A 22,807-nucleotide genomic window follows, 5' to 3' on the forward strand; every position below is an offset into this window, starting at 1 on the left:
GATTTTAATAGTTGAAATTAATTGGTTTGGTAGATGTGTCACTTTCGGAATAAAGGAGAATAATCTCAAAGCTAAGTTTCTATTTGTTAATTAATTTGGAGTGTGTCCCACCAACATAAATTACTACAATTTCTTCCCTCTCTTTTAGAACACGTAACCACAAGACTGATGTCTCAAATGAGATATTGGGTACAAATTCTTGCTCTTTAGAGTTAAATTTCTTTCTAATCAGGTCTTAATATTTGAGTTAATTATATCTAATTTAATGCATTCAAGAGAAATATTTTTATTTTTAGGAATTAACTTAGATAATCAAGTTTATGACTAACCATCTACTTATATATTTGTATTTGATATTGTGGTGTATGATGTGTTTTTTTAAAAAATATTTTACTTGAAAATACATTATAATAATGTTTTTTTCTGATTTTTTTTATTTTATACACCAGCACATTAAAATTATCAAAATATATTAAAAAAATAAATTTAATATTTTTTCAAATGAAATATATTTTTAAAATACACTAAAAAACAAAGATTACCACATTCTCTAACACTTCATCTGTTTTTTTTCTCTTTTACAAAGGATTTTGATTCGAGATAGTTACGACACAAAACTAAGCTTGTTTACATCTAATTAAACTGTCCAAATTCAATTGGGTTTTCAATCATCCTTGATTGAAATGTTTTCACACGTTATTTTCTTAAGTTTGAATCCAAATTAATTAATAAAACTCAACAAGTAATTAAACAAGAGATAATCTCATCTGAATCATTATTTATTTTGTGTTGATCTACACGATGTGCCTTTTCTCCAACCACTATAATTCCTTTAAGAAAAAGAATTGGAGCATGTCCACATTGTATGTATGGTGGTTTAGGGCTAACACATAGAAATTGTTTTGTTAATGTATAAAGAAGAGAGCAACACGTGTGGGAAATGGACAGGAAATCAGAAGGAAACTACAAAGACAAGAATGGTGCTTTAGACAAGGTCAACATGGAGCTGAGAGGCCAACCGTGGAGGACCAACACCCGAACACGGTGTAATATACTAGTATGTATGGTATGAGGCTTATAGCCGACCGTGCTACAAGATAATCTGTGATGATTGTATTTGCCGTCTGATTCTTCAGTTTGGTGCATGGAATTTGTACATTCTTGCATTAATCTATAGCTTATGTAATTATATTTGCTGGGTTTGGACACATTCTGTACATGCTGGTGAACAGGAACACATGAGCCACTAACATTTGAGTACCAAATAAACATAGTTAATAACGCTATTTTATATATATATATATAAAATATCCATCCGTTTTTAGATTTAATTATTAATAAAATGAACCTAATTTCTTAATATATTATTAATCGATAAACTAATTTCAAATAAACACATATTTATTACATTCAAAAATCAATCAAGAGTGAGTTAGTATATTAACTTGATTTGGCTTCAAAAAATTATTTTTTAAAAAAAATTTAAGAGGTTTTTGATGGCGGCTTATGTTAATTTTTTTTTAATTTTCTTATAAAATCTAGACTTGCTAGGTTATGGGCTGAAGAACATGCTATTGCAAAGTCTGAGAGAAGCAAAGGGTTCCGTTTTGGAGGCCTAGTTTTGAAAATGGCTAAGCTCCTCGGCCTAAGGTTTCCTTTTTTTCCAAGTGGGCCTTCCCTGTCTTGGCCTAAGTTATGGCACTCACCATCAGATTTGTGAGTGCCTTCTAGGAATACTAAAAATTCATGAAATTCCAAATTTAATGTAAATAGATTTTAATTGCATCGATTGTTTTAAATTAAATCTAAAATAGATTTTTTTTATGAATACATCTAAATTCTAATGGATGGGTTTCTTAAAATTAAATCCAGAAAGTAGTTTATCTTGGATTTCAAAACTAGTTGGAAAATATTATAACAGGAAAGAATAAGAAAAATGAATTCAGCTAAAAAAATTGATTATATATAACATTAAATTCAGCTAAAAACAAGAAACTCGAGCTCAAGTCTTTTTTGGATATATTATTATTTGAAAAACTAATTTGGAATAAATATAATATTTATGTAAACATTTAAGAGCTTGAACTTATTAAATTTCATTCAAAGAAGTTAACTTATTTTTTTAAAAGGATATAGATGTAATTTTGAAAATATTTTTGAAATACGGTACTTTTTCTTTTGTAAGAGCAAGCTTTAACTTAAAAATTCTAAAACTTCCTCTCGAATAGAATCCCAAAAAATCACTCACTATAAGAATTGCGAGTGCAATGGATAGTAAAATTTCATGACACTCCAAATCTAATGTAAATGCTTTTAATTGCATCGTTTGAAAATTTACCCTAGAGGAGTTATCATTTTAGCTTGAAAATTAAAATAAAAAAAAGTTTTTGTCGTGAGCTCTAAAGTTATATTTGTTAGTGTGCTATATAGTAATTTTATTTAAAATCCTGATTTGTTTTAAATTTAATTTAAAATAGAGTTTTTATTTGAATGCCCAAACTTCTAAAAACTAAAAATTTGAGTATTTGGATGAGGATGTGATACTACTGGATATATTATATGAATAATCTAATATATGCTTTTCTGATAAAACATGTTCAAATTCAAGAGCATGTCTGATCACGCCAAACTAAATTATTATATTAAAATTGAAATAACAAAAGATTTAACTGTTAAATCAAATTCAGATTTTCTCAGATGATTTTATAAAAAGTTTTTATAAAAAAAATTATTCTATCACTCATCGATTATTATATCTTTTAAAATTAGGTTTAAAGTTACTTTTCGAGTCAATTTTGTTATTTTCCTATTATTTCATTGAATTTATTATTTTTATTTTTAATTTTGTATTAATTTCCTTAATGTTTTGTACTATAGATTATTTTCTCTATAATATTATTTTTTAAAAATATTATTAATCTCTTGAGAACACAACTACCATGTACTTAAATTTTAAAAAATAAAATTACAAATTTGAATTCACATGTACTATCCTTTATATTCATTAAAATTTATGTGTTTTTTATATTATTGCTGTAGTATTAACTTCCACATGCATGAATACATCTATTTGAATATTGACGGATTTCTTAAAATTAATTTCAGAAAGCATTTTTGTATTGGCTTTTAAAATTTGTTAGAAAAATTTATAACAAGAAAGAAAAAACGTTAGATATATATAAACGACTAGTAGTCTGAAGGGTCGCCGTGACATGTCTCCTAAATCCACATGTCCGAACAGAGCCGGTCGGCCCGATGCGCTCTAAAGCCCCTCTAAATTCTCAAAGCCAACACCGTGCCCAATCAACAAACGAGCAGAAAAATGTCCTTCTCCTTCTCTATCTCCGAACCTCTTGCCTTCCCTCAACAACCCCTATTCTCTGTAAGTATCTCGCTCTCACCATCTATCTCTATGTCTGTATTTGTGTCTGTGCTCGTGGTCATGTGGGTGTCTGAGTGTTTTGATTTTGATGCGTAAACATGGAATATTGTTGCAGAGTCTTCGTGGGAACAAAAGGGCAAGTGGGATATGGAGAAACCATCAAGTAGTGAATAAATTAGTGGTAAGAGCAGGTCCAAAGAAGATATCTTTTGGTAAAGATTGTAGAGAAGCCTTGCAGGCAGGAATTGATAAGCTTGCTGATGCTGTTTCTCTCACTTTAGGACCTAAAGGTAAACTGAGTTCTGCTTCTTTTCCATGTTTTGTATGGATATTTTTCTTTGTTTTTTAAATTTTGGTTCTTCAAGCTTAAGTTTTACAAGACGGCACCTTTGTAATTGTTGTTGTTCAAATAATAAAACTACTACTTAAATAATTCCTTGTGCAACCATAAGAGGGACTAATTCTGAGAGAAAAAGATCATTTTTCTTTTATTGTATAGTAAATTGTCGGTCTTTATTGATGGTGACGGTGTTAAGTCAGTAAGATGTGAAACTATGCAGGGCGTAATGTTGTTCTTTCGGATTCAAAGACGCTAAAAGTAGTAAATGATGGTGTTACAATAGCTCGTGCTATAGAGCTTCCGGATTCAATGGAGAATATTGGAGCAATTTTAATCCAAGAGGTCATTCATGGTTGCTACATTATCCTCTCCTTAATATTTTGTTGATGTGTTATTTGATGTTGATCGATGATAAATGTGATATTGAAGTGACTTATTGCAGGTTGCTAGTAAAATGAATGATATGGCTGGAGATGGCACTACTACTGCTATTATTTTGGCTCGTGAAATGATCAAAACAGGGATGTTGGCAGTCAGTTTTGGGGCTAACCCTGTTTTTGTAAAGAAAGGAATGGATATGGCTGTCAAAGAGTTGGTCAAAGTGTTGAAGAAGAATAGTTTTTCAGTAAAAGGGAAGGATGATATAAAAGGTCTCTATGTCATCCTTATTTAAACTTTGTTCAAAACCAACGTTTTGACTTGGAAACTACAATCTAGAATTTCTTCTCCTTGCAGCGGTCGCTTCAATTTCTGCTGGAAATGATGAATTTGTTGGGAACCTAATTGCTGAAACTATAGAGAAGATTGGCTCTGATGGAGTAATCTCTCTTGAATCATCTTCAACCTCTGATACATATGTGATAATAGAAGAAGGAATGAAGGTGATTAAGCTGATTCTAGTTCTCAATATGGGTTGAAAAATCTTGTCAGATAAATCACTGGAAAATTGGCATTACATCAAAGTTTATGTTAGAAGTTTATGATTTTATGTTATATCATTAGTCATAGTCTGAATGGTTAAACCATTCATTATCTGTAAATATTTAGGTTGGTTGAGCTTCTGCTCTTCGTACTTTCCTGGTTAACTATTTTGTTTTTTCAGTAACAGGGTAGCAATACTTGTGTAAACACTCTGCCTCCTATGAGTGGATAAAATTTGCAACTTTTTCTCTGTTTATGAAGTATGTTTATTTTCATTTCCAGTTAAGTTTGGTGTTCTTTCTCTGCAGTTTGACAAGGGTTATATGTCACCCCAATTCATCACAAACCAGGAAAAATCTTTGGTGGAGTTTGACAAGGCCAAAGTCCTTGTAACGGATCAGAAGATTGCAAATGTCCAAGAAATAGTTCCTGTGTTGGAGAAGACTACCCAGCTCAGTGTCCCATTGTTAATCATTGCTGAGGATATCTCAAAGCTGGTTTTAGAAACACTAGTGGTGAACAAAATGAAAGGTTTGCTCAATGTTGCTGTTGTCAAATGCCCTGGATTTGGAGATCGAAAGAAAGCATTGTTGCAAGACATTGCTCTTATGACAGGTGAACTTGCATCTTTCTTTCCAACTTAAATTGGTTATTGTAAGTTGTGCTATATTGAAATATATTGACATATCAGTTAATGAATTATTTATCTTCCTCGTGAGTTGGGTTCGTGTTACATATGCGAGCCTTCCTATGTGTGCACTGGCTGTTCTTATATGTTTGTGTATGACCCTTGCAGGTGCATAAACTTTTGAGTATATCATGTTAATTAAGATATCCTTTGATAATTACCTAGGTCTCAATTATAAGAATCGTTACTCTCCTCAATTATAAGAACTATTACTCTCTTTCATGCACTAGAAACAATAAATGTTTTACTTGGATGCTTTGTTAAGAATGTAAATTCCTTTGATGATTAACGAGGCCTCAATTAAAAAAATTATAACTACTTTTTATGCACTACAAATAATAAATTCTTTACTTGGATGCTTGCGCAAGATTGTATTCTGTTCTCATATTACTATCATTGGAAGGTCATTGCATCTGATATGCTGTGTAATTCATGCCATACCAAAACCATCAGGTGCTGATTTTCTCTCTGGTGATTTTGGGCTGACACTTGGAAGTGTAACCTCGGATCAACTTGGCATTGCACGAAAAGTTACCATAACAAGTAATTCAACAACCATAGTTGCTGACTCAGCTACCAAAGCTGAAATTCAGGCAAGAATTCTTCAGATAAAAAAGGACCTCGCTGAAACAGATAATGCTGCCCTTTCAAGAAAGCTCTCAGAGAGAATTGCTAAATTATCTGGTGGTGTGGCTGTAATCAAGGTTTGTGATCAAGCTCTCAGAAAGAATTGCTAAACTTGTATACAATATATTTCGGAAAAATAGATGGGCATCTTGACAAATCTGGCTATAAGTGTGAAGAATTACTGCTAAGGACATAGGCTCCTTGAGTGGCATTAGCTCATTAGCAGGGATGAATTTTCTGCCCTGTTTTCCTTAAGAAATACTAAGACAAACGACAGGACTCTAATATTTTGTTTGGTGGTGTTTTATTTTAAAGTTATCTTTAGATTTAACTTGTTTAGCATGCAAATTTAGGTAGGAGCACACACGGAGACAGAACTTGAAGATAGGAAACTCAGAATTGAAGATGCAAAGAATGCTACATTTGCTGCCATGGATGAAGGGATAGTACCTGGTGGTGGTGCAACATATGTACATCTCTCGGAGCAGATCTCCTCAATAAAAAATTCCATGAAAGATGAAAATGAGAAGATTGGTGCTGATATTGTTGGAAAGGTCTGTTCTCGGTTCCTTTCTTTTTTCAAAAGTTATTTTCTTCACACTTTCACCTCACTAGGATTTGATCTAAGGTGATTTTCTTTTCTTTTGTGAGATGTGCCTTTTATGCTCATTTCTTTATTTGGATTGGTGAATTTTGCGTCTCAAATAGAAATAAGCAGCGTTTGTGAATGAATTACCATGCACAAGCGCTATAGGGGTTGGTGCTAAAGCAGATTATTGCACAAGACTTGTAAAACGGACCAAGGTTCCTTTCATAATTAGTGATAAAGTTGGACATCCTTGTGAAATGGTGTTATAAATGCAGGGCGTAGCATGGAGAAACCCTACAAGTAGTGGTTTCTAAATGACTATAAGGGGAAATTTCTTCTCCCATGTAGTAACACATACCAATGATGCATTACAGGCACTTCTTGCACCTGCAAAAACAATTGCAACTAATGCAGGGGTTGATGGAGCAGTTGTGGTGGAGAATATTCGATCTTGTGACTGGAGAACTGGTTACAATGCAATGACTGGTAGATATGAAGATCTTCTCAATGCAGGGGTGGTAGATCCTTGTAGGGTTTCTAGATGTGCACTTCAAAGTGCTGTCTCAATTGCTGGGATAGTTCTAACAACTCAAGCTGTGCTGGTTGAAAAAATAAAGAAGCCCAAGCCCGCTGTCCCTTATGTTCCTGGAATTACACCTTGAGAAAAATGGAAAAGAGCTGTTAAAATTGTAGAAAGAAGCTGAATAAATTTTATTGCTATGATGGCTCACATCAACAGTTTTGAGTTGGCTGGTCAGAATGAAACTTGAAGGTGAAGCAAGTCTCTTCAACAAGCCTTTACAACTTCTGGGATCCCCAGGTGGATAATGCTTGAGACCACGAAAGCATCAAATGCCATAACGAAAGACTTTGCATTTGTCTGGAAATGCTTGGTTCTCCCTGCTGATACATCGACGACTATTCCCCTAAATTTTGTGTTTGGTCTCTGTTATATTTGATTTTCCGGCTGGTTTCCTGTCAAGAAACTCACTACTATTCAAGTAACTCAGCAAGTAGCCATAAAGGAAGAGTAATCCCCATAACCAGATGCCCTCTTTAAAATCTTCAATTGAAGTTAGTCACTGACACAATTTAAGCAGAAAATCACCTTTATTTTATCAATTATATTTTCCCTTGACTGCTATATGATTCATCTGTCAATTTTATTTGAACGAGGTTTTGGTCCTTTGCCATCAAATTTAATTGATTTTTGTATGCTATTGGATGATTGCCTTGTAGTGTTATAAAACATGTTCTGCTGTTTGAGAAGCAGCCTGCTCCATCTTTTGTGAGTTTTCAAATGTTTGATTTTTCAACATATTTTCATTTTGTTTTGAATTAGAAGCGCCCACGTACATCCTCTATCGTTTTCATGGAAATGGACTTAGCCCCGGTGCTCGAAAACTAATGAAATATTTCAGTTTGGGTATGTGCTTATGTGGCTGCGTTGAAGTGCAGGAGTAAATCTCATGTAGATTATTATCAATGATGTCAAGAGTATAGAGAACAGATTTCCCTTCTCAATCCCTACTCTAAATATGAAAATCATTTTCTTCTTCTTGCTTGCTTTCTCTCCTTTCTCGACATCCATGTCATGACCATCCCCCTTTCTCCTCAGTCGTACCCCATGCACCTTCTAATATAAGCTCATGAATATTACGCTCTTCCTTTTGACACACTTCCCATCTTTCTTACTTTCATCTCTTTTCTCATCTTCCTCTTCCTCTTCCTTTTGACACATTTCCCATCTTTCTTACTTTCATTTCTTTTCTCATCTTCCTCTTCCTCTTCCTCTGCCTCCTTTTCCTCATTCCGTTTAACTATTTCAAAGTTCCCCTCCCAATCAGTCTTTGCTTGAAAAATCAGCAACGCATTGAATCCACTAACTTTAAGTGGAAATTAGAGGCTGCAACCCTGTCCACTTCCTGGGAATCTCCGCAACACCATTTAGTGCTCCCATCACATTCTCCAATATCTCCTCTCTCGCTATCCAAATCACCCCGACCTTAACCACACCACCTGGATTCATATCAAGTATCATTGCTTTTCAGACATTCTGAATTTTGATCCTTCCAATTCCTATGTTTCAAATCAACTGCCACAACGTTCCTATTCGTCTTGAAAAATGCTTTCTACGGAAACAGCCTTTTTATCCACAACAGACGTATCATAAGTGTCTCATAACTTCTGCTTTGCTTCAAGTAGTCCATTATTAGACTTCATTTTTTGAATCGCAAGCACTTCACTGGGATGTTTTCAGCTGTTATATTCAATTAGGGTTCTGTTGGAGTTTGCAAAGGGTTTTGGATGTTCTTTGTTTTGGAGTTTCATGATCTTGGAAAGATACTAATGGATTTTTGCAGGGAAGCACGGATCGTCAACGAGGATGTTCTAGTGTTGTTGTAGATTCTTATCCAAGACTAGTATCATTTGATGATGTCATGTGAATTGCTAGAAATATATAAAGTGTATGGCTAACCCAATAATAAAAGTTTCGTAAGGGAACTGAAGCAGCCTACCATAAGACAAGATCTATTAGATTTTTTGAAGCCCAGTGGAAAGATACAGAGACGCTCTGTTTTTGTTTGGTAAATAAAGACTTTTTCTGGCTGTAGGTTTGGTCTTGTCTCAATTCAGGAAATCCCACTTATAATTCAGCATAATCGCGTAAACCCTTGAAAACTGTTGAAAATTACAAAATGTTTTGATGCCAAGGCCCGTTGGCCTTCCAGGTACAAAATTAACCTGAACTTTGAGAGAAAATTATGCCTACAATTCTACAACAGAGTTTTTGAACAGAAGCAGCATTCCTTATCACAGGGCTGGGAAGAATAGGGGGACGATCCATTTAAGAGTTAAGACCTTGCAGTTTTGAATTTTTAATACGAGGTTTTTTAGATTCAAATCCTGGAAAAGTTCGAGGGGGTAAAGATTTGAGATTAGAGGATGGCTATCTCCTATTTTTAATACGAGGTTTTTGCAACGTGTGATTTAAAGATTTGTGTTAGGTATTACTTATTTGTTTCTTTCTAAGAGGGAAGCCCTCTTTAGACCCGGAGGAATAAATATGGAATTTGAACGTGAAAAAATAACGTTATTTGATCTTCCAGGACGAGTTTGGTTTGATTGTAGAAATTTTGTTCATCATTAATTGTACGGTCTTTGTGTTGGAATTTGGATTGTTTATTACTCTCCAAAAAAAAAAATATGTAGACTTGATTATTGAAGGCAATTGATACAAATGATGCTTTGGACGGAATATCTAACATAGACTTGATTATTGAATATTACATTTTGCCAAACAAGTTGCTCTTCACAAACGCCCAAGTATACTGTAAAAATTCAGCCAATAACATTTCTGTGAACCATTATATCTTCCAATTCCATCGTGGAGAATAGCTTTGGCAATGGAGGCCATCGAGTTGTAAGCTCTGTAGAAACCTGTCGCATTGTTGGCCGATGGTGAGGATCGGTCTGCAAGCAAGCAAACGCCAGTTTTGCAACATGTGCCACACCGTCCGCAAGCTCGTTTTCAGGAGGCGGGAGGCGCTGGTCTAAGACATCCTTCAAGACTGTATTGTGACCAATTGGTGATGATGAGGAGGTGGAGGCAGATAACATCAGAGATGAGATGAAATCGCCGGGATGCTTTCCCATCATTACTTCCAATGTTAACACTCCAAAGCTATACACATCACATTTTTCATCCACTTTCATTGTGTATGCCAACTCTGCAAAAGCGGTTGGTCATGCTATATTTTGCCAAAATAATTTACTGCACTATTTTGTTTTCAAGTGATTTTGTAAACTAACCTACTGTAGAAGGTGATATTGAAACTTAACTACATACCTGGAGCTGTGTACCCAAAGGTGCCAGCAAATGATGTCCAATTGGACGAGTCAGGCATTAAGAGCCTGGCTGTGCCGAAGTCAGAGACATGAGCCTCATATTCTGAATCCAAAAGAACATTGTTGCTGGAAATGTCTCTATGAATAATCGGAGGGGAGCAGTCATGGTGCATGTAGGATAAAGCATTGGCTACGCCTTTGATAAGATTCACCCTTTTATCCCAATCCATCTTTCCTGCTTGTTCCTCGTCGTTCAGTACCTTTCTTAAACTTCCCCTTTCCACAAATTCATATACCAAAAATGAGTGTTTGGCATGCGAGCAGAAACCATACAGCTTCACAATATTTCGATGCCGTATACCCATTAAGACATCAATCTCGCTTCTAAAAGCTTTCAAGCTGCTCATCTCAACTTCTGGTGTTTGGTGGAATTTCTTCACGGCAAGGACTTGTTCTGATGGAAGTACAGCTTTGTATACAACTCCATACCCTCCAGTACCAATGCAATATTTGGAGTCGAATTCCTCAGTAGCCTCAATGATGTCCTCGTAGCGCAGATCCCCACCAGGGCACCATCTCGCGGTAACATCTCTTTGTGGTGTTTCCACTAACCTTTTCTTTCTTCTGCTTTGGAAAAAGATAAGAAAACCTACAATCAGGCCCAACAAACTACCCAGCAGAGAAAATACTGTCAAAAAGACAACTTTGGGGCCCTTCTTGTGCACAGTTTTGTTTTTCATGAGAGCAGAACAAGCCTCCAAACCAGTTGCATTGCCACACAGGTTGGTGTTGTTGCGAATTGCTTCAAATGGTGCCTCGCGAAAGGCTTTGATGTCAGGAATGGGGCCCTCTAGCTTGTTATAGGATACATCCACTTTAGTGAGGCCTTTCAGTCTACTAAAACTGGCTGGAATTAGACCAGACAGCATATTGTGGGAGAGGTTTAATACCTCTAGCTGCTGCATCTGTCCAAGCTCCGGTGCTATACCTCCCATGAGGGAATTCCAACTGAGATCAAGACTTTGAAGAGACTGTAAAGACCCCATCTCAGCAGGAATAATCCCTGTGAATCTATTCTTGCTCATATTCAAGAATATCAGTTTTGAGCACTTGCCAAGCTGCGTAAGAATTGAGGCACTAAAATTGTTCGCGGCCAGGCCAAGCCTTTCCAGATCAGATAGCGATGCCACATCGAAAGGAATATCACCTGAAAGCTTGTTATCGTTTAGTGCAAGTTCAATCAACTTCAAATTTCGCAATTCTTTGGGAATTCTCCCAACTAGTTGATTTGACGACAGGTCAAGAGCTTGTAGATGAGTTGCCTTTCCAAGAGCTGCGGGTATCTCTCCAGAAATCTTGTTTCCAGAAATCTTGAAGGCTGCCAGATTGTTAAACTGCTCCCATTTCAATGAAAGTTCACCATGCAATTCATTATCACTCAAACCCATGTAGTACAGATGGGGATGTGTGCCAAAAGCTTCAGATATGTTTCCGCTAAGTTGGTTTCTCTCAAGTCTGAGTCTCAACAAGCTGCTGCAATTTCTCAAGCTTTTTGGGATAGGTCCAGTGAAATAATTTTCAGACGCAGAAAAATATGAAAGTAATCCACCAAGGCACACATCTCGTGGTAGATTACCAGACAATCTATTAGAATATATTTCTAACGAATACAAATGTGTAAGATTGTTCATTTGTGGAGGAATCGGACCAAAAAGACTGTTATCTTGGAAGTAAAGTTGAGATAAGCTTCTTAAATTGCCTAGAGATGCAGGTATTGTACCAGTTAAATTATTAAATGACAAATCTAAAATAGTGAGAGATCTCGTCAGGTTTTTGATAAAAATAATGGGACCAAAAAAATTGTTATGTTGAAGGTCAAGTTGATATAAGCTTCTTAAATTTTCTAAAGATGCTGGTATTATACCAGTTAGTTTATTGGATGATAAATCTAAATTGGTGAGAGATCTTGTTAGGTTTCCAATATAAGTAATGGGACCAGAAAGATTATTATTATAAAGGTAAAGTGTAGATAAGCTTTTTAAATTTCCTATAGATGCCGGTATTGTACCAGTTAGTTTATTAGATGACAAAATCAAAGTGGTGAGAGATCTCGTCAGGTTTCCAATAAAAGTAATGGAACCAAAAAGATTATTATTCCAAAGGTAAAGTTTAGATAAGTTTCTTAAATTTTCTAAAGATGCTGGTATTGTACCGGTTAGTTTATTAGATGACAAAGCTAAAATTCTGAGAGACACTAAATTTCCAATTTCTGGTGGAATGTTGCCAGAAATGCTATTGAAAGCCAAGTTAAGGAAGGAGAGGTTAGAAAGGTTACCTATATGTGAAGGAACATAACCATAAAGGGAGTTGTTGGGAAGGTTAAGCACAGTCAATTTAGGAAAGGAAGAGAATCTGAGTCTATTAAGCGTACCTCTCAAACTATAATTGGGCAGACTTATGTTGATGACACTACCAGACTGGTCGCAACTGATTCCGAACCAGTTGCAAGGGCTGTCTCCAGCCCAAGAAGACAGGAGAGACTGGCTTTGATTGTCAAGACTGACTTTCCATTCTAGAAGAGCTTCCGCTTCCTTCCTTCCATTTGCTACTTCAGCAGCTCCAGTACTAGCCGAGTAAGCAAAAGAAGCAAAGAAGGAAGCACAAGCAAGAAAGGAAAAAACCAAAAAAGGTGTGGAAAAGAGAAAGATGTGGGAAGCCATGGCCTTGGTGGTTTAATTTCTTAATTCTGGAGGATGTGTAAAATGATGAGCCCTGCATACGTATATATATGCAGGAATTCATTTGTCTTGGTCATGATCGAAGATTTCTTAAGTGGACGTCTGCGTCTTCCATTCTTGATTGGATGTTTCCCATGAAATTTCAAGTGTGGAAAAACATTCACAAATTATCCCCATCAATTGAAACAATTAGCGCAAACAATAAAGGTGCAATGACATTTACATTGGCCACCAGTACTGAGCTGTAGATATTCAAGTGAATCACAAGTCATCCCACTCGAAGACTTTAGGATAGGGCCAATAATTGAAACCAATAAAGGTGCAATGACGACAGAAAAAAATGCAGAAGTGCAAAACCATGGCTAATAATTTATTCGGTATTATTAAAGTTTTCTATTTTTTATAGTAATAACCTTGTAATAAAAACAAAACTTTGATAAATAAAATTTAAACATTTTATGTGTCTCCCACTAGATCAAATGGAGGGATAGAACTCAGACAAATGCATCCAATAAACATTTGGAAAGCTATTTACACATTTGGCCTCAGGTCCAAGCACAGTGATCGACATTATATAATGCATCCATTATAGAGGCTGAATACATTTTCTTTGTTATTTTGCCTTTGTTGACGAGAGTTGACGTTTTGGTCTCCTTGGCTTGGAATTCAAGCACAGTGACATTAATTTTCTTTGATTTTTCAGATTTGGAATTTGCATCCATTATTGTGCTTTATATTTCTAAATGGCATACCACAAAAGTAAAGTTGTGTATAAGGAATATATTCAGCTTTGCGTAAGGATCAGTGAGTAAAGATGCAATACTTTTCATCGATTTTCCTTTGGGTGTATATTCATTTCCATCTTGTATGGGAGATCTGTAACTGATAAATTGGTGTGGAGGTATATATTTTCAATACTAACTTGTCAGTGACTTGTTGAAGATTTTACTTGAGGTTTTTCTGTTAGTATATCTGCTAAACAGTCTTCAAATATTACTGAAGGGAGGAGTGAATCATCACATCTTTCAATTCTGCCATGGAAAATGGCTTTGACAATGGAAGCCATTGAATTATGAAGCCATTATGTTAAATAATATTCGTCACCAATATATCTTAATAGATTTACTGGACATCTACCTCCAGAGTCGTGTCACAAGAAGCGATGAAGATAAATTCAACATACATAGCTAAAAAAACTGTATTTTTTTAGAAATAAAATATATTATGATACCTTTTTATCCTTAATTTAAATCATTGAATTTTTTTATACATTTATTCTTTTTTTTTGTTTTATTGAATAAATAATGTCAAAATATATTAATAAAAAATAAGAAATTATATTGTAGATTTATTTATAAATAATTTTATCTCCATATAACTAAATAGAAAAATCTAAAATGCAAAATTATATATATTCATATATGCATTTGTCTTTCAACTTCGTGATTTACTATTTAGCTATCGTTATTAGCTTTTTATAATATTTTTCAGTAAGTTTTTTTGTTTTTCCTCATAGTTTCCTGCCCACTTAATTTCAAAGAGAAACCTCAAATTTATCATTCTAGATCAATACTCTCGATTATGCATTAATTTAAAATACATTTTGTATAAATTATATAATTAAAGAATTTTTATTTTTCAATTGTACCATTCTATTTAATATATAATTAACGAAAAAGTTAAGTATTTGGGCGCTCCTCAAATAATCATCACCAGAGAAGGAAATTAAAAGGGAATTTTTCTTCAATTTCTTAACAAGACAAGTCACAAGCTTCACATGAGATCAAAATATAAAATTTCAAGTCTTTTAATTAAATAGTATTCATAATTATTCGTTCACATGTCAATCTGTCATCCAGTATTAAAAGATAAGACACATATCGAGACTATTTGATCTAGAATAACCAATAATAAGGAATTGTGCTAGGACTAAGATGGACTTGATCAGGACAGGAGATACGGAAGACAAAAAGAAGAAGACAAAACTAGGGTTAAGTGAGAAAATCTCTATACCATGATAAATTTAAAAAACCTCGAGTAAAAACAGACATGGTTAAGAACACATATAGGCTCCTTATCTTTCAGAACTGAAAACAAGTTGGTCAACCTTTGCATCGCAGCTTCCACCTTGCCATCAACACAAACTCAAGAATCAAGACATGTTGTATCATTACAGATTATCCATGAAAAGCAGCACAAGTTAAATTCCACACATTTTTATAGCACTATTATTTTCAGGGTAGCTCTCATGGCCAGGCAAAGGAAAGCCAACTGCTCCCCCTCCCTTGGTAGATTTTGATGTAGGAATTGAAACTCTGGATGTGTCATTCAAATAAAAAGCAGCCTGCTCTGGAAGAAGCTGAAATTTCCAAAACATTAGCTTTCTAATATTGCTACTCAAGCATTTCCTTATCTGCTACAGTATATCACAGTTCAAAGTAAAAACCTGAGCCTCTAAGGCACCAAATCCTCCTTCAGAATCAAGACTATTGATTAATCCCTCCAATCCTCCAATGATAGATTCAATAAGAGACTCAACATATAGGACTGCATCTCGCCCAATTTTCGTTACCTATTTACAGAAAAGTACAAAGTAAATTTCATGACATTTCCATTACATGATATGCAAGATGGAAAGCACAGTTGGGGTGGATCAACGCAATGTGCAAACTGTTCAACCATGCCCTTAACGAGTATGGATCAACGCAATGTGCAGCAGATTAAATAAAATAAAATCCAAGTCTTCCCATTTCAATTTCTCTTAGCAAAAAATCATCAATTATAGCCCCTCTCCCCAACTGAAATAGCAAGTTGATGGATCACCTCTTCTGGAACAATTGGAGAAGCACACTCTGGAAAGCTACTAGCAACACCAAGCCATGCACAGCAATGCTGAGGACGTCGTTCTGGTCCAAACATGGTGTTCCGAAAGACCTACCATGGAAAAAGATGCATGGTTAGTTATAACAAGGAGCCCGTAAGGAAAAGAGTAACCCCAAGCAAAATAATTGTGGAAACGAAAAGCAACAGAGCATGCTGCCTAGAAAGTCCAACAATACCCAATTGAGTATTTTAAAGAGCCCAGCCTTCATGACTTGAAATTATAAACTAAATAAGCCAGGAACTCACTACAGTAAGTGCTGATGGTAGAAATACAGCTTTTTTAGAGTTCCATGCTTTGATAATTGCGACTCTAATTCATCAACGCATCTGCAATTGAAAGAGATTCCTGTATGATGTTCTGTAGATTTCAACAACATTCAATTTGAACAAAATAATTTGGATTTTCCATGTGAACAAGGTAACCTCCTGAATACAGTACAGCAGACAATGAAATTGAGATGCTGTATGGAGAAAAGAGGGAACCTATGCCCATAGGCTTCATAAGAACCTCAGAATCATGATTGTCCATCAAAGCCACACCAAACACAAGCACAATCAAGTGGATTTTCTATGCTACCACAACAAACTTCACTCTCGCAAACTGGTGCCTCTGTGAGTCATGGAGTACTCTGCCAGGCAAAACGTTGTGGTATGAATTTCTAGTAAGACTAATTGTTGTTTAATTTAAGTTTTTTGAAACATTGCTCAACGGCACATCAATAATTTTCCACATTACATTAAATTTTTTCCAAGTAATTTCAATAAAATAAATAAGCTTTTCATCTTGACTTTCTGGGCAGTGGTTTGATTCTGAGTGAGATCAATTCTCCAACAAATAATTCAGTCAGTTTTGAACTTTTATACAGATATAATGTTGATAATTATAGTTTATATGGTGTTAGATAATTGTATCACTCAAATCATAGTATAAATCTCAAACTAGAGGGGTTAGACTATGTGGATCGGCTTCGTGAAGTCAGTCCAGTAATGGGCTAACTTTTCAGCAACCTACCAGAAGCACTAGTTATAAGGCGAGCAAGAGTCGGGGAGTACCTGGACCAATTGTATGTAGCATTTCCTTCTGACAATAAGCCTTCCTTTCCAGTAGAGACAGTACCCAAACCTGCATCACCTCATAAACCCCAACTTATGTTCAGAGATAACAGATCCTTTGCTGAGGTACTCAAATCCAAACCATAATAAATGGTCACAAAAACGAGGAGAATGATACAGTACAACTCCACGGATGAGAATAAAGAATAGTTGCATAGGAGCTTAGTGGGAAATATCTTGCCAAATGTGAATATAGCATCACTGGAGTCAACAGTTTTAAAATCAAGTGACAAAGCTGTGATCTTTCGTTTCTTGGGAGCTAGCCAAATGATTATTACCTATGTGGATCAGTTAGCCTCAGTGCAAGAACAAAGAAATGAAGTATCTGTGCTGCATTCACTCTTCATCACTCCAGGTGTCTTATGTTTATAGATGACATAGCCGATGTGACAATCATCAATATTGACAAGAAACTACAAAGACAAGAATGATGCTTTAGACAAGGTTGACATAGAGCTGAGAGGCCAACCGTGGAGGACAAAGACCTGTGATGATTGTATTTGCCGTTTGATTCTTCTATTTCGTGTGTGGAATTTGTACATTCTTGCATTAATCTATAGCTTTTGTAATTATATTTATTGGGTTTTTGCTGGTTTCAAACAGTTCTATACATGCTCAAGACAAAAAAAAAAAAAAAAAACTATTGGTGAACAAAACACATGAACTACTCTGGTTAACGTTTGGGTATAAAATAAACGTAGTTAATAATGCTATTTTTTTTATATAAAAAATCCATCTATTTTTAGATTTAATTATTAATAGAATGAAACTAATTTCTTAATATATTATTAATGATAAACTAATTTCAAATAAACACATATTTATTAAATTCAAAATTCAATTGAGAATGAGTTTTGAGTTACAAGTGGCATATATTAACTTGATTTAATTTGAAAATTTATTTTCTTAAAACAATTAAAATAATATTATTTAAAAATTTTTATTTCAAAAAAAAGTTAAGAGGTTTTTTACGTAGTCACATTAATTTAATTGTTTTTTATTTTCTTATAAAATCTAGACTTGCTAGGTTATGGGCCGAGGAGCATGCTATGGCAATGTCTGGGCAATGTCTGAAAGAAGCAAAGGGTTTCATTTTAGAGGTCTAGTTTTGAAAATGGCTAAGCTCCTCAGCCTGAGATTTCCTTTTTTCTAAGTGGGCCTTCCCTGTCTTGGTCCTTTCAGTGATTTCAAGAGCAAGATTTAACTGTGAAATTCCAAGTGGGCCTAAGTTATGGCACTCACCGTCAGATTTGTAAGTGCCATATAGAAATACTAAAAATTCATGAAATTTCAAATTTAATGTAAATAGCTTTTAATTGCATCGATTGAAAATTTATTTGATAGGGAGTGCCATATAGGAATACTAAATCATTTTAGCTTGAAAATTTAAATTTTAAAGAATTTTTGTTGGGAGCTATGAAAGTTATATTTTTTTAATGGGCTCTAATAATTTTATTTAGAATTCGTGATTTGTTTTAAATTAAATCTAAAATAGATTTTTTTTTATGAATACATCTATGGATGGATTTATTAAAATTAAATCCAGAAATTAGTTTATCTTGGATTTCAAAACAAGTTGGAAACTATTATAACAGGAAAGAATAAGAAAAAAGAATTCAACTAAAAACATTAATTATATATGAAAAGAAGCTCGAGCTCAAGTTTTTTGGATATATTATTATTTGAAAATAAAATTTGGAATAAATATAATATTTAGGAGACACCGTGACATGTCTCCTAAATCCACATGTCCGAACAGAGCCGGTCGTCCCGATGCGCTCTAAAGCCCCTCTAAATTCTCAAAGCCAACACCGTGCCCAATCAACAAACGAGCAGAAAAATGTCCTTCTCCTTCTCTATCTCCGAACCTCTTGCCTTCCCTCAACAACCCCTATTCTCTGTAAGTATCTCGCTCTCACCATCTATCTCTATGTCTGTATTTGTGTCTGTGTTCGTGGACATGTGGGTGTCTGAGTGTTTTGATTTTGATCTGTAAACATGGAATATTGTTGCAGAGTCTTGGTGGGAACAAAAGGGCAAGTGGGATATGGAGAAACCATCAAGTAGTGAATAAATTAGTGGTAAGAGCAGGTCCAAAGAAGATATCTTTCGGTAAAGATTGTAGAGAAGCCTTGCAGGCAGGAATTGATAAGCTTGCTGATGCTGTTTCTCTCACTTTAGGGCCTCAAGGTAAACTGAGTTCTGCTTCTTTTCCATGTTTTGTATGGATATTTTTCTTTGTTTTTTTAATTTTGGTTCTTCAAGCTTGAGTTTTACAAGACGACACATTTGTTATTGTTGTTGTTCAAATAATAAAACTACTACTTAAATAATTCCTTGTGCAACCATAAGAGGGACTAATTCTGAGAGAAAAAGATCATTTTTGTTTTATTGTATGGTAAATTGTCAGTCTTTATTGATGGTGACGGTGTTAAGTCAGTAAGATGTGAAACTATGCAGGTCGTAATGTTGTTCTTTCGGATTCAAAGACGCTAAAAGTAGTAAATGATGGTGTTACAATAGCTCGTGCAATAGAGCTTCCGGATTCAATGGAGAATATTGGAGCAATTTTAATCCAAGAGGTCATTCATGGTTGCTACATTATCCTCTCCTTAATATTTTGTTGATGTGTTATTTGATGTTGATCGATGATAAATGTGATATTGAAGTGACTTATTGCAGGTTGCTAGTAAAATGAATGATATGGCTGGAGATGGCACTACTACTGCCATTATTTTGGCTCGTGAAATGATCAAAACAGGGATGTTGGCAGTCAGTTTTGGGGCTAACCCTGTTTTTGTAAAGAAAGGAATGGATATGGCTGTCAAAGAGTTGGTCAAAGTGTTGAAGAAGAATAGTTTTCCAGTAAAAGGGAAGGATGATATAAAAGGTCTCTATGCCATCTTTATTTAAACTTTGTTCAAAACCATCGTTTTGACTTGGAAACTACAATCTAGAATTTCTTCTCCTTGCAGCGGTCGCTTCAATTTCTGCTGGAAATGATGAATTTGTTGGGAACCTAATTGCTGAAACTATAGAGAAGATTGGCTCTGATGGAGTAATCTCTCTTGAATCATCTTCAACCTCTGATACATATGTGATAATAGAAGAAGGAATGAAGGTGATTAAGCTGATTCTAGTTCTCAATATGGGTTGAAAAATCTTGTCAGATAAATCACTGGAAAATCGGCATTACATCAAAGTTTATGTTAGAAGTTTATGATTTTATGCTATATCATTAGTCAGTGTGAATGGTTAAACCATTCATTATCTGTAAATATTTAGGTTGGTTGAGCTTCTGCTCTTTGCACTTTCCAGGTTAACTATTTTGTTTTTTCAGTAACAGGGTAGCAATACTTGTGTAAACACTCTGCCTCCTATGAGTGGATAAATTTTTCAACTTTTTCTCTGTTTATGAAGTATGTATATTTTCATTTCCAGTTAAGTTTGGTGTTCTTTCTCTGCAGTTTGACAAGGGTTATATGTCACCCCAATTCATCACAAACCAGGAAAAATCTTTGGTGGAGTTTGACAAGGCCAAAGTCCTTGTAACGGATCAGAAGATTGCGAATGTCCAAGAAATAGTTCCTGTGTTGGAGAAGACTACCCAACTCAGTGTCCCATTGTTAATCATTGCTGAGGATATCTCAAAGCTGGTTTTGGAAACACTAGTGGTGAACAAAATGAAAGGTTTGCTCAATGTTGCTGTTGTCAAATGCCCTGGATTTGGAGATCGAAAGAAAGCATTGTTGCAAGACATTGCTCTTATGACAGGTGAACTTGCATCTTTCTTTCCAACATAAATTGGTTATTGTAAGTTGTGCTATATTGAAATATATTGACATATCAGTTAATGAGTTATTTATCTTCCTCGTGAGTTGGGTTCGTGTTAGATTAGCTCAGTAGCAGGGATGAATTTTCTGCCCTGTTTTCCTTAAGAAATACTAAGACAAACGACAGGACTCTAATATTTTGTTTGGTGGTGTTTTATTTTAAAGTTATCTTTAGATTTAACTTGTTTAGCATGCAAATTTAGGTAGGAGCAGACACGGAGACAGAACTTGAAGATAGGAAACTCAGAATTGAAGATGCAAAGAATGCTACATTTGCTGCCATGGATGAAGGGATAGTACCTGGTGGTGGTGCAACATAGGTACATCTCTCGGAGCAGATCTCCTCAATAAAAAATTCCATGAAAGATGAAAATGAGAAGATTGGTGCTGATATTGTTGGAAAGGTCTGTTCTCGGTTCCTTTCTTTTTTCAAAAGTTATTTTCTTCACACTTTCGCCTCACTAGGATTTGATCTAAGGTGATTTTCTTTTCTTTTGTGAGATGTGCCTTTTATGCTCATTTCTTTATTTGGATTGGTGAATTTTGCGTCTCAAATAGAAATAAGCAGCGTTTGTGAATGAATTACCATGCACAAGCGCTATAGGGGTTGGTGCTAAAGCAGATTATTGCACAAGACTTGTAAAACGGACCAAGGTTCCTTTCATAATTAGTGATAAAGTTGGACATCCTTGTGAAATGGTGTTATAAATGCAGGGCGTAGCATGGAGAAACCCTACAAGTAGTGGTTTCTAAATGACTATAAGGGGAAATTTCTTCTCCCATGTAGTAACACATACCAATGATGCATTACAGGCACTTCTTGCACCTGCAAAAACAATTGCAACTAATGCAGGGGTTGATGGAGCAGTTGTGGTGGAGAATATTCGATCTTGTGACTGGAGAACTGGTTACAATGCAATGAATGGTAGATATGAAGATCTTCTCAATGCAGGGGTGGTAGATCCTTGTAGGGTTTCTAGGTGTGCACTTCAAAGTGCTGTCTCAATTGCTGGGATAGTTCTAACAACTCAAGCTGTGCTGGTTGAAAAAATAAAGAAGCCCAAGCCCGCTGTCCCTTATGTTCCTGGAATTACACCTTGAGAAAAATGGAAAAGAGCTGTTAAAATTGTAGAAAGAAGCTGAATAAATTTTATTGCTATGATGGCTCACATCAACAGTTTTGAGTTGGCTGGTCAGAATGAAACTTGAAGGTGAAGCAAGTCTCTTCAACAAGCCTTTACAACTTCTGGGATCACCAGGTGGATAATGCTTGAGACCACGAAAGCATCAAATGCCATAACGAAAGACTTTGCATTTGTCTGGAAATGCTTGGTTCTCCCTGCTGATACATCGACGACTATTCCACTAAATTTAGTGTTTGGTCTCTGTTATATTTGATTTTCTGGCTGGTTTCCTGTCAAGAAACTCACTACTATTCCAGTAACTCAGCAAGTAGCCATATAGGAAGAGTAATCCCCATATCCAGATGCCCTCTTTAAAATCTTCAACTGAAGTTAGTCACTGACACAATTTAAGCAGAAAATTACCTTTATTTTATCAATTATATTTTCCCTTGACTGCTATATGATTCATCTGTCAATTTTATTTGAACGAGGTTTTGGTCTATTGCCATCAAATTTAATTGATTTTTGTTTGCTATTGGATGATTGCCTTGTAATGTTATAAAACATGTTCTGCTGTTTGAGAAGCAGCCTGCTCCATCTTTTGTGAGTTTTCAAATGTTTGATTTTTCAACATATTTTCATTTTGTTTCGAATTAGAAGCGCACGCGTACATCCCATCGTTTTCTTGGAAATGGACTTATGTGCTCGAAAACTAAATGA

The 22,807-nt window shown here is 35.1% G+C and overlaps 5 protein-coding genes across 6 annotated transcripts; 3 read left to right on the forward strand and 2 right to left on the reverse strand.

The window, feature by feature from the left end:
- Nucleotides 1-3,195: 3,195 nt before the first annotated feature.
- On the forward strand, nt 3,196-7,733 carry LOC133675467 (chaperonin 60 subunit alpha 2, chloroplastic-like). 2 transcript variants are annotated; one of them, XM_062096852.1, is made up of 9 exons: nt 3,196-3,382; nt 3,498-3,672; nt 3,943-4,064; nt 4,165-4,372; nt 4,458-4,603; nt 4,952-5,258; nt 5,785-6,035; nt 6,312-6,512; nt 6,922-7,733. In XM_062096852.1, the coding sequence occupies exons 1-9, from the start codon at nt 3,323-3,325 to the stop codon at nt 7,207-7,209; spliced, it is 1,758 nt and encodes a 585-aa protein (XP_061952836.1). In that variant the 5' UTR covers nt 3,196-3,322; the 3' UTR covers nt 7,210-7,733. The 2 variants fall into 2 exon arrangements, with proteins under 2 accessions (XP_061952836.1, XP_061952837.1); XM_062096853.1 differs by lacking the exons at nt 3,196-3,382; nt 3,498-3,672 and having other exon boundaries at nt 3,941-4,074.
- A 2,013-nt stretch (nt 7,734-9,746) lies between these two features.
- Nucleotides 9,747-13,157, reverse strand: LOC133675096 (MDIS1-interacting receptor like kinase 2-like). Its single transcript, XM_062096371.1, has 2 exons — nt 10,398-13,157; nt 9,747-10,278 (listed from the first exon to the last, which is right to left on the reverse strand). The coding sequence occupies exons 1-2, from the start codon at nt 13,114-13,116 to the stop codon at nt 9,890-9,892; spliced, it is 3,108 nt and encodes a 1,035-aa protein (XP_061952355.1). The 5' UTR covers nt 13,117-13,157; the 3' UTR covers nt 9,747-9,889.
- Nucleotides 13,158-15,283: 2,126 nt separating this feature from the next.
- On the reverse strand, nt 15,284-16,179 carry LOC133675104 (protein NAP1-like). Its single transcript, XM_062096381.1, has 3 exons — nt 15,958-16,179; nt 15,581-15,706; nt 15,284-15,493 (listed from the first exon to the last, which is right to left on the reverse strand). Exons 1-3 carry the CDS (start codon nt 16,051-16,053, stop codon nt 15,335-15,337), a joined length of 381 nt encoding a protein of 126 aa, XP_061952365.1. The 5' UTR covers nt 16,054-16,179; the 3' UTR covers nt 15,284-15,334.
- A 2,691-nt stretch (nt 16,180-18,870) lies between these two features.
- Nucleotides 18,871-22,589, forward strand: LOC133675100 (chaperonin 60 subunit alpha 2, chloroplastic-like). The gene is made up of 7 exons (XM_062096375.1): nt 18,871-19,030; nt 19,146-19,320; nt 19,591-19,712; nt 19,813-20,020; nt 20,106-20,251; nt 20,598-20,904; nt 21,167-22,589. Exons 1-7 carry the CDS (start codon nt 18,971-18,973, stop codon nt 21,193-21,195), a joined length of 1,047 nt encoding a protein of 348 aa, XP_061952359.1. The 5' UTR covers nt 18,871-18,970; the 3' UTR covers nt 21,196-22,589.
- Nucleotides 21,228-22,622, forward strand: LOC133675105 (chaperonin 60 subunit alpha 2, chloroplastic-like). The gene is made up of 2 exons (XM_062096382.1): nt 21,228-21,367; nt 21,777-22,622. Exons 1-2 carry the CDS (start codon nt 21,323-21,325, stop codon nt 22,062-22,064), a joined length of 333 nt encoding a protein of 110 aa, XP_061952366.1. The 5' UTR covers nt 21,228-21,322; the 3' UTR covers nt 22,065-22,622.
- The last annotated feature ends 185 nt before the right edge of the window (nt 22,623-22,807 follow it).

The sequence above is a fragment of the Populus nigra genome, chromosome 16 (assembly GCF_951802175.1).
Source record: "Populus nigra chromosome 16, ddPopNigr1.1, whole genome shotgun sequence".
NCBI lineage: Eukaryota > Viridiplantae > Streptophyta > Magnoliopsida > Malpighiales > Salicaceae > Populus > Populus nigra.

Bases quoted from the DNA above. Each gene is read 5' to 3' on its own strand.
- LOC133675467 (XM_062096852.1), top strand. From the start codon at position 3,323: ATGTCCTTCTCCTTCTCTATCTCCGAACCTCTTGCCTTCCCTCAACAA. The intron at 4,065-4,164 runs GTCATTCATGGT...GACTTATTGCAG, and splicing joins GAGCAATTTTAATCCAAGAG to GTTGCTAGTAAAATGAATGA. The intron at 6,036-6,311 runs GTTTGTGATCAA...ATGCAAATTTAG, and splicing joins GTGGTGTGGCTGTAATCAAG to GTAGGAGCACACACGGAGAC.
- LOC133675104 (XM_062096381.1), bottom strand. From the start codon at position 16,053: ATGTTTGGACCAGAACGACGTCCTCAGCATTGCTGTGCATGGCTTGGT. The intron at 15,707-15,957 runs GTGATCCATCAA...TTCTGTAAATAG, and splicing joins CTCCAATTGTTCCAGAAGAG to GTAACGAAAATTGGGCGAGA. The intron at 15,494-15,580 runs GTTTTTACTTTG...TGGAAATTTCAG, and splicing joins TTGGTGCCTTAGAGGCTCAG to CTTCTTCCAGAGCAGGCTGC.
- LOC133675105 (XM_062096382.1), top strand. From the start codon at position 21,323: ATGAAAGATGAAAATGAGAAGATTGGTGCTGATATTGTTGGAAAG. The intron at 21,368-21,776 runs GTCTGTTCTCGG...GATGCATTACAG, and splicing joins GTGCTGATATTGTTGGAAAG to GCACTTCTTGCACCTGCAAA.
- LOC133675100 (XM_062096375.1), top strand. From the start codon at position 18,971: ATGTCCTTCTCCTTCTCTATCTCCGAACCTCTTGCCTTCCCTCAACAA. The intron at 19,713-19,812 runs GTCATTCATGGT...GACTTATTGCAG, and splicing joins GAGCAATTTTAATCCAAGAG to GTTGCTAGTAAAATGAATGA. The intron at 20,252-20,597 runs GTGATTAAGCTG...CTTTCTCTGCAG, and splicing joins TAATAGAAGAAGGAATGAAG to TTTGACAAGGGTTATATGTC.
- LOC133675096 (XM_062096371.1), bottom strand. From the start codon at position 13,116: ATGGCTTCCCACATCTTTCTCTTTTCCACACCTTTTTTGGTTTTTTCC. The intron at 10,279-10,397 runs GTATGTAGTTAA...CCGCTTTTGCAG, and splicing joins CTTTGGGTACACAGCTCCAG to AGTTGGCATACACAATGAAA.